This window comes from Nannospalax galili, unplaced genomic scaffold, assembly GCF_000622305.1.
Source record: "Nannospalax galili isolate Female #2095 unplaced genomic scaffold, S.galili_v1.0 scaffold411, whole genome shotgun sequence".
NCBI lineage: Eukaryota > Metazoa > Chordata > Mammalia > Rodentia > Spalacidae > Nannospalax > Nannospalax galili.
Genome location: NW_008329714.1, coordinates 917,822 through 928,071, shown reverse-complemented (window position 1 = coordinate 928,071; position 10,250 = coordinate 917,822). Strand labels below are relative to the sequence as shown.

The window sequence follows — 10,250 nt, the reverse complement described above, 5'->3', positions numbered from 1 at the left end:
GCAAGCAGGCCCTAGCTTGGCTGCTTCATCAGCGTGTTCTAAGGAGCATTTTTCTGAGCACCTAATCCCCAAGGACCAGGTTCCAAGCACTGTCACACCCCAATCCATTCCTGCTTCACCTGTTAGGTGTGTCTAGTATTGTCCCCACTCCCCAGGTGGGGATGCTGAGCGCAGGGAGGGTGGCCCACTCTGCTCAGTCACCAGGAAAGAACAAAGGCTGGCTTAAAGACTCAGAAAATAGCCAAATGTAGGTGGTTTGTGCCTGTAATCCCAGCACTTGGGAGGCTGAGACAGGAATACTGCTGTGAGCTCAAGGTTAGCTCACACTACAGGGTGAGTCCCAGGACTGACCAGGGCTGCATAGAGACCCTGTTTCAGAACGCAGGATGGCAGGCCAGTGAGATGGCTCAGGGGGTAAAGGGCAGACATGCTACAGCTCATGTCTGGGTCAGAGGATAACTTTGTGGAGCCTGTTTTTTCATGCCATACATACATGGATACTGGGCATCGAACTCAGGTCCCCAGATTTACGGTCCAAGTTTCTTAACAGCTCCGTGCCTCAGTTTCTCCATCTGTAAAATGGGTGATCTTGTATGACTTCTTAAGGTAGTGGAGGGCCGAATGCCTGAACCTGACAGGTGGCCTTCTAATTTCTCTGGCACAGGCGCTGGGTAAACACTAGAAGAATGAGCAAACAGCTGTGACCACAAGTCGGGCTACTGGGCAAGGAACAAAGCCAGAGCCCCTGTGCTGAAGAGGGGAGGCTGGGGAGGGCTCCGGGACCGCAGGGGGGCTCTGGGAGGCGGTCCCCACGCCGCAGACCTCCGAGGCGCTTCCGACAACCTCGGCGCTGCGTGGGAGGCCGCGCGCGACGTGTCGGGATCTTCCCGGTGGAAGATGAGGCTCTTCGGGTGGCCTGGGGCGCTGCCTGACGGATTGCCCTGCGCTTGGCCGACTGTGGACACGCGGGGCGGGGCATGCAAATGCCTGGCGCGGGGGAGGGGCGTACAAACGAGCGAAGGTGGGGGTTGAACGGGGAGGGGCATGCAAATGAGCTGGCGCCGGGGCGGGGCGTGCGAGTGGGCGCGCTCGGGGCGGGGCGGGGCGGGGCGGGCATGTAAATGAGCGGAAGCGGGCGAGCTCCGGCGCCCAGGAAAGCACCGCGCGGCGCGGCTGGCACCCAGTCCCTTCCCGCTGGCTGTGCGGCGCGTGGAGCTGGAGCCGCAGGTAGGAGCCGGGGAGGGGACTGGGCAGACTGTGGGGACACCCTGCTGGGCACGTCCCCGGGGTCCGGCGGTGGCCAGAGACTCGAGAACGAGAAGCGGGCGGGGATCGCCCTGTGGACGCGCGCGAGGCACCGCGCGAGAAGTCTCCTGGCCAAGGCCACCCCCACCGGGCCGGTGCCCAGGCTCGCCCCCGACCCGGATACTGGGTTTACCCCCACCGGGCCGGTGCCCAGGCTCGCCCCCAACCCGGCTACTGGGCTCAACCCCACCCGGCCGGTACCCAGGCTCTCCCTACATGAGTGCCGGGCTCACCCCCTAATCCCGCCACTGCCGGTGTCCCGGGTCCACAGGTGCCCCCCCTCCACCGGTGGCCTGCAAGGCTTGTGCGGGGGGCGTATGGGTGGGTCACTGGGGAGGGTGAGCCCCGCCGCCCTGGTGAGACTGCCCAGGCAGCGAACCGGATTCTTTGGGGATTTTCCTGAAACCGAGACTCCCAGGTTCCTCCCTGATTCCGGTTCAGTAACCCAAGAATCCAAGTATTTATTTTGACAAACTCTGGACCTTGTAACCAGTCTGGGCAGCAAGCGTGTCCCCAAGCCAGCACTCACTCTGCTGAATCCTGGTCCCTGGCCCTTCCTCAAGCCCTCTGTGAGGTGTGGTCCACTGTGACTGCCCCCTTTGGGTGGTCTTTTAGGAACCTGGGATTTACTGAAGTCAGATGTGGAAACTGAGGCTTGGGGTATGTCTGGCCGGAGAGAGTAGTGAGATTCTACCGCCGTGGGAATTCTACCTCTTGGGAATCAGCTGGGCTCCCCATAACTGCAGGAGGACACTGAGGCAGAGGTGAGATGTGAACATTGGTTAAGTCTCCAGCTCATCCTAAGTTCTGCTAGGCTTCTGGGCTCTACTGTTTGACTGAGGGAGGATCACAACAGGCTGGAGGGAGGGCAGGGGAACCCTTGAGCTAGCCTTGAGGTGGTGGAGAGCACTTTGGCAGGTATTCTGAGTCATGGGCACAGCGTGGGCAAAGGCTCGGAGGTGGGAAGCAGGAGTTAACAGAGAAGAACCAGACACACAGAAAGGCAGAGGATGCTGAGCACGGTGAGTGTGAGGATCGTGAGAGTCATATTGTAGATTTCCAGCTTCTGAATCTGGAGAGCGAGATGGGGGTAAGGGTGAGTTGTCCCAATTATTACACCCAGGTTCTGGGCTCCTTAGGGCTGTGATCACCTTAGGGTCTGCAGCATCAGGGCTGGACAGGCCTTACACAGTGCCCACACAGGCTGCAGAAGTCCAGGCAGCTGGGGAGGCTACCCCTGCAGCAGACTTAGGGACAGGAGGAGGATTTCTGCCCTCCCCCATGCCTTACTCCAGGAGGGGTGGAGGTTGCCACCTCCTACCTTGCTGCCTTTGGGGACCTGTCCAGGACCGAGCCATGGTGCGTGTACACACTTGCACAACTGCTGAGCAATGGTATCATGTGTGGCAAGAGGCTTATCACTATCCCAGTCACACAAGAGGTCCAAGCCACTGTCCCTGTGAAGAAGTGAGCCTTGGAAGTTAAGAGCAAGGACTGCTGAGCCAGGTTCCCCAGGTCAAAGGCTTGCTTTGCTTGCCATGCCCTGCTGCCGAGCTCTAAGCTCAGTCTCCAACTGTGAAATTCTTCGAATACTCTAGCATCACAGGGACAGATATGAGTTCTTTATGCCACATTCAAAATTGCACCTGGCCTGCAGAAAGCTCTGCAGTTCGTTAAATCAACGCATCTTTATTGTTGACCCCAAGGATGGGACTTGGTCTACCCATTTGGCAAGTGAGGACACCTACCCCCACGGATGTGTGTAGTGGCCTTGCTAGGGATCCCACACTGGAGAGTGACAGAGGGGCTGGAGTCTCCTTTTCTGTCTAGTTTCTGCACTCCGCACTTCACTTGTGACTGATGGGACAGTCTGACTGACAGTACAGTCACCCTGAGAATTCCTCAGGGTTGAGCCCAGCTGTATCTGGCTTGGTTTCCTCTGCTGGGCTAGAAGAGCTGCCCAAGGCTTGCCCAGTTGGGGTACAGATTCATCTGGCTTGGGTTCCACAAGACATCCAGCATTTTACTGGCCATGTCCCCATGGCTTGACTGGGTGTCTTGGAGCCCATTGTCCTGGCTCTCAGAGCTTGAGGCAGAAAGAAACACACACAGACTCAAGATAGGGGCCCAGCTTCAGATGGGAGCTTGCTGCCTACCTGTGTGATCTCCAGGGGAGCAGCTGACCTCTCTGCTTTTGTCAGGTGTGGGGGACAAGAGGGCAAGGCTCCACTTAGTTTGTGCATCACTTCTCCAGGCCACCCTGCCTTCCTCACTCTGAGGGCCCAGATGTGCCAGGTGCTGTGCTACCCCGAGATGGAGCAGTTCAGACTCCCTTCAAGGAGCTCACACCCAGATTCACAGTTCTGTTCCAAAGTTCTGAAGAGTAGCCGAGGTTGCTACAGCTCTGTGGGCTGCCCCAGGGCATTTCATACTAATACCATGTGTCTTAAGAGCACCACCAGATCGTTGTTTCACACGCACCACCAGTGAGGGACAGAGCCAGGCTGGGGTCCAGCAGGGATGCGGGAGGAGCAGAGGTCAGTGGGAGCCTCGTGGCACAGGGGACACTAAACTTCTTGCAGCCTGTGGTCTACCTGTAGCTTGTGCTTTCCCAGGATGCGCTGGTGTCACTCAGTCCCAGGCGTGGCCCCATTGACTCATGCTGGTGCTGGGGCCTGTGGGCTCCAGACCCGGGCTGTGGAGACAACCAGGCCTCGGGTAGGGGCCCCAGCTGAGGACTTATGTGGCAGGCATGGGGAAGGGAGGAAGGGAGGAAGTTTTTCAGTTGGTAGAAAGATGGGACACTCTGGGTCTCAGAACCCCCAGCCCCAGAAAGTTACAAAATGGTCACAGCATGTGTGTGTTAGGTATCAGCACCAGTCCTTACTCCCCTTCAACCACTGGGCCAGGATCTGGAGACACAGCCCTGAGGGCCCCTGGGGAGCTGACAGCCTGGCCAGGAAGGTGACCCTAAGACAGTAGCTTTGAAGTTGAAACCCAAAGTAACAAGACGTGGATGTCCAGCAAAGGCTGAGCAGGCAGAGGGAAAAGCCAGTGCAAAGGCCCTGCAGTGGGAACAGGCCCAGTGTTTGACCCACAGCGAGGAAGCTGGTGGGATTAGATGGGATTAAGAGGGAGGGGCACGAATAGATGCCAGAGGAAGTGGAAAGAACCAGACCCTGCACTATCTCATTCAGCTGCTTTAAGCCCTGGGAGGCAGGGACTGAAAGATTTATGGATGAAGTAACAAAAACAGAGAAGTTCTGTCACTTATCTAAGGTCACACAGCAAGCCTTCCATATTCACCATTAGGTTTTAAACAATGAAAACTGTACACAAGCTGAGGGCCCCCACTGAGATCAGCTTTTGATGTGGCTGTGAAGCAATCTTATGAATATCACCAGCCACAATCTAGTCATTTTCTAGATTATTGTTGGATAAGCCCCTTCCCCAGGGTCCCAGAGAATGAGGAGGGTCTGAAGTAGAGGGTAGTGGAGGCAGGGGGAACAGGAATATGAGGAGCCACGTACATGCGAGGGCTGCCTCCCATCCCTGAGGGGGAAACTGAAGTTTATGTGAGCCAGTGATGATGACCAGCAAGTTCCAACCCTCAAACAAGCCTTTGCATTTAATCCCCATCCAAGCTCCCAGCCAGAGGGAGGGGAGTTTGGAAGAGCTATATGTCTTGGTTGGAACCCAAGGAGCATCATCCATCTCCAGAACCATCTTGGAGAACCCTGGTGGCCTGAGGTTTCCTGGGGGCTGGGGGGTAGGGCAAGTTCTGCATTTTCAAAAGAGGAAGTAAAACTTTTTGGGGAGGAGAGCATGGGGCCGTGGGCTGGGCACCAACCGCCTGCCTCCTGCTGGTGCCTGTGGGAGAATCGGCTCATGGGACAGTGAGGTCCTGCTGCAGTGTTCATAGGGGATGACCCCTGAGGTCAGCTTTCCTGAAGCCTGGATTCCTGGCCTGGGTTCTTCTCCTTGGAGGTACTCACCATCACTCCAACCCAGGGTTTCTCTGGTTCTGAGTGTGCAGATGTAATTATTTTAGCTGTTCCCTCTCCCTTAGGTGACTTTTGAGGAGTTCAGTCTGACACATCCAATCAGAGAAGGGGAGAATAAATATCATCTTCTTGCATCTTGAGTATAGACCTCTGTTCATGCTACCTGTGATCATACTTTGTGAGAGCCAATAGTGCCTCATTCAAGGAAGCCTTCTTCTGTCTCCAGCGTTCCTTCCATCCTGAGATTTCTCGGTTGAGGCTACAGTTGTTTTCCAATGTTCTTTGGGGCTAACAGCTATAATCTTTGCTGCTCGGGCTTCAGGTTTTGTCTCCCTGTCTGCCCATCACTTCAGGGAGAGTTGCTAATTTCCCTCCTGAGCTCCACCTTGAGAGTTCTTTGGAAATCATGTACACTTGTGAAGTCATGGACACAGACTTTCCTGTTGTCCATCTGTTGCTGCCCTTCATGTACACTTGTGAAGTCATGGACGCAGACTTTCCTGTTGTCCATCTGTTGCTGCCCTTCATGTACACTTGTGAAGTCATGGACACAGACTTTCCTGTTGTCCATCTGTTGCTGCCCTTTATGACTGTCCTGTGAATGTTGGTGGCTTCTGTCAGCTGTGATGAGTCTATTGAGGTCTTTTTAGGATCTTATGGTGCATTTTTATCTGGATGCTCTCATGTGTTTGCAAGGATATATCTTTCTTTTCTCTTCTTCTTTTTCATGTGCATGTACATGCATGTGAAGGTCAGAGGTTGATGTACAGTGTCTTCTTCAATCGCGCGCCACCATATATATTGAGGCAGGGTCTCTCTCTGAACCCAGAGCTTGCCAGTTCCACTAGACTGGCTAGCCAGCCTGATCTGGGGATCCCATATTCACCTTCTAAGTGCTGGAACTACAGGTCAGCGTCCACACCCACCAGACATTTATGTGGGTTCTGGGGACCCAAACTCTAGTCCTCATTCTTGTGCAGCAAGTGCTTTACCCACTGAGCCATCTTCTCAGCCCCAATGATGTATTTTTTTCAGAACTGGTGGCATATAGCTGTAATCTCAGCACTGGGAGGCTAAGGCAAGGAGGGTCGTGAGTTCGGGGCTAGCCTGGGCTACATAGCAAGACCCTATCTCAACAAAAACAAAATCAGAATCAAAAGGGGTGTATGGTTCCTATTAAGAGCAAAGTCTAGGTGCAGTTGCAGGCACAATCCCACTAACACACAGCTTTCTGCGGACAGGATTCTCCCCTCCCTGACTTGCATGCCTATCCTCGCTCTGTGTGTTTCTTGCTCTTGGATTATTAGCTGTTGAAACAGCATAGTCAGGTGCACAGTGTGCACACAGGGTAGGTTGGTGCTGTCACTCTCCTCGGTGTGAAGCCTCGCTCCTCCCTGACACATTTGAACTGCTCCTCTCTCTGCCCATGTCAGTCCTGGCACCGTTGCTTTTCCTCGGGCGATTTCCCAGCTCCCATTACACTCCTTCAGGTCAGTTAGGTTCAACGAGACTGAGCTCCATCTGCTCAGGAACCAGAATTCTGCTTGGGTCTTAGTTTCATCATCTATACAATGGGTACAGCCTGGCCTGCCTGTCTGTGGCAGCCTGACCACTGGGGTTGGGGTGCAGCTCAGAGGTAGAATGCTTTTCTGGCATGCGGTCTCATGGCTGGGTTCCCCCTAGCATTTCAGATAAGTGCATAGATACTGAGGCCATCAGGCATGGCAGACCTGCTGTGTATGTGCCAGACCTCAGGAGTAAACACATCGACCAGCATTAGAGCAGAGTGGCTGGCATGGGCAGAGGCCTGTGGTAGGAAACACCTGGCCAGGGTGCATGTTGTGAGGTGTGTGACTCAAGTCTGGCCATCTCCTCCTCTTGCATGGATGTGAGCCATGGGCCCTGAGGAACTTTGAGAGTTGGCACAGCTCAGGGAACAGGAGGGAAAGGGATGATGAGACAGCAGGAGGAAGGCTGAGGAAGGAGTGGGCTTGACTGGGAAGGTGAAGGAGGTTTGGTGAGGGAGGCAGTGCTGGAGGAGGACATTGGGAAGTGGGGGAAACAGCACAAATGACTGAATGGCAGCCTGTGGGTCATTTGGGGACGGAGTAGCAGGGGAGGGTGAGACTGGCTCTTGGGCCCCTCATCTACCCTGTGAGAAGAGGGCAGCGGGGGCTCTAGAAGTGCTAGAAGAATCTTCTCTGGCATCTTGATAGCAGGTGAGGTAGCCTCTCCACCCAGTCCTCTCCCATCACCATGACAATAGGTATCTAAGCATGGGGGAAGTCACAGGAACAGATGGGCTTTCCTAGGGGGTGTTAGTGCCTGGGTGGGCATGGGTACCCCATGTGCCTGCCACTCTCACTGGGGTCTTCCGGCATCTGAGGATAGTCAGCCTCCGCCCACTAGGGCACCAGCTAGTGATGGTGGTCAAATGGGAACCACAAATGTGGGACTTCAGGGCCACAGGCTTGAATTATCAGTTTATTTCATTATTGATGGACGCAGGGCCTGGCATAGGCTAGGCAGCACTCTGCGCTAGAGCCATGCCCAGCCTCTGAGAGTTGTAAGAGTTTGAGTGACTTCACTTCACAGGGGGCAAACCTGCTCTGTCTTCTCCTGGCTCTTAGGTCAGCTCAGGGAACCTGAGGTTCTTGGGCATAACAAGGTGGCCGTAGAGCATAGGAGGCCTGTCGGGGGCCCTGAGGGGCACAGACAACATGAAGGGGTCCTGAGGACCCCGTGGGCCCAGGACTGTAGCTTGAGGTCTTTGCTAATCCCACAGTCACCCAACCCAGAATCCTCATCTTTTCTCTTCACCTTTCCATGTCCATGAAATGGGTCTCCATGGGGCCAGTTGGCCTTGAACTCCTGGCTCAGGCCATCCTCCTGACCCAATGCAGCGTGCCTCCTCTTGGCCGTTTGTCAGCTCTCTGTAAGCAAAGCTGGGAGAACAGTGGGCCTCTCCACAAAGGAGCAGGTTTCCTTACCACCTCAGTCCCTCTCTCCTCTAAGGACACAGTCCTGAGTTCTCACCCCAGGAGCTATGTCTCCCCTTGGAGCTGTGGGCCATGGAAGTGGAGGTCTTGTGCTTCTGAGTCTGCCTTCCAAGGTAGGAAGGAAGCTTGGCAAGTTTTCTTGGTAGACAGAGGTAAGCCTTGGCCACTGCTCTGTGAACCCTGTCCCAGGCCTCTGTCAGTGTCTCTGCCTCCCTGAAACTGCCCTCTGAGGCAATGAACCTGTTCTCACTTCCCAGGGGAGGTGCCTACACCCTAAGAGGACCCCAGCTTGCCTGTCTTGGGTGGTCTGGATGAAGCTGCACTTTGTCCCAGAGCCACGCCCCTTGTCTTAGTCTGGGGTCTTTGTCCACGTGGGAGGCCTTCTTCAAGTATGTCCCTGCCAGGGTTGACAACAAAAAGAATGCAAACGGATGGCCCTTCCCCTCGCCACACCTGTCTGTGGCCAGCACGCAGGACACTCCTATCTGTGCCCAGTGTTGTGAGGGTGGGGGAGGGGACAAAGTCCCAGTCAGTGCTAGACAAGATCTCTGTTGAAGACTGGGCAAACAGTGACAGAGTCTGAATTTTGGCTTGTCCACTTCCTGTTATCTCTCTGCCAGGCACTATACCAAGAACTATACGGTCAGGGGCCTGGGTTCAAGTCCCAGCGATAGTTACTAACTATGGATCCTTAGGCAGCTTTAGAATCTCTTTGAGCCCTGGTTGCTCCAGATCTACACTGGTGCTGATGCAGCTGTGTTAACAGACTCCTTGGTTGTTATCGGAGTTCAGTGACTCACTGAGAGGGAGGGAAGCTACGCCCAGCTGGGGAGAGGTGAAAGGACTGGAGACACACAGGGGCAATGGTGCTGGCTTCTGTAGACCTCCAGCAGTGGCCCAGTGGGAGCCAGACAGTGTATGCAGAATCTCATTAGTGTCTGGGAGCAGTAAGTAATGGCCACCATGGCGCCCGATCTCTCGTTCATTGGCTACCAGCCCAGATCTGTGCAGGGACTCTACCAGATCTGGCCAGAAAATTTCTAGCTGGTGCCCCCAGGGCACAGCACAGTTTGGGATGGGGGTCATGCATCACAGCCTCCCAAGAAGGCCTCCCACCCACCCCAGGTGTCTGAACAGAGTGTTGGAGATGCAGTGGCAGGTAGGTGTGACTGCTGTCTGTGGGGGTGGTACAGCACATAGTTGCCACAGGAGCTCCTGAGGAGAGGGCTCCAAGGCCAGCCAGAGTTGGGGGGGGGGGCGCTGGGCCAGTATCTTCCCTGGGCTGCTAGAATCTTCCAAAGATGGGTGTGGTTTCAGGAATACTGTAGGAGCTGCCTGAAGGCCTCCCCAGGGGCCCTTTTGGCCTCATGCCCACAGTTGTCAAGTAGCCATTAGCATATGGTGACTCTGTCCTGTGACAGGGCCCCTTCCAGGAAACCAGGGTGCCAGCTGTGTCTCGGGGAGGCTCTAATCACTACATAGCTGCCTGGGCTTCAAGCTCCCCTCCTTCCCTGCAATGACTCTCTGGTCTCCAAGCCAGTAGAACATACTGTCTTCAGGGCTAGCAGCCCCTGGGGCGCCAGCTCCTGCTCTCAGTCACTCCGGCAGGTTCTCTATGGCAGGTCTGGCAGAGCCTCTTCCTCCCGCTTCTCTAGAGTGCTCAGTGACTCCCTATTGCTTGCCTTCCCACCAGTGTAGTTCCAATTTCTCCTCCCTAGCAGGCCGTGCTCCCAACCCCTTCACCTACATCTCATTCCAGCCAAGGGCCCAGCTATAAGTAGGAAGCTCTTTCCTGCTGCCAGGTAGGCCAGTCACCTCTCCACAGCCCTCCTTAAGGACCTTCCAAATCTGTAAAATGGGCTCAGGGCCTGTACTACCTTCAAAGGTAGCTTTGAAGGCCCGGCTCTTGGGGACTAGGGTGGGTCCCCCCCAGGCCCACCCC

At 55.3% G+C, this 10,250-nt stretch overlaps 1 protein-coding gene across 5 annotated transcripts in view; it reads left to right on the top strand.

Moving 5' to 3' along the window:
- Positions 1-1,109: 1,109 nt before the first annotated feature.
- Il4r (interleukin 4 receptor) overlaps positions 1,110-10,250 on the top strand; it is a 26,763-nt gene continuing 17,622 nt past the window's right edge. For 3 of the 5 annotated variants that reach the window (XM_029567763.1, XM_008841706.3, XM_017800289.2), the window contains exon 1: positions 1,110-1,227. In XM_029567763.1, the coding sequence (XP_029423623.1) occupies positions 1,122-1,227 (106 nt within the window). In that variant the 5' untranslated portion in view covers positions 1,110-1,121. Of the gene's footprint in view, positions 1,228-1,904; positions 2,070-10,250 lie in introns of those variants that run through there. The other 2 variants (XM_029567765.1, XM_017800296.2) reach the window with 2 other exon arrangements.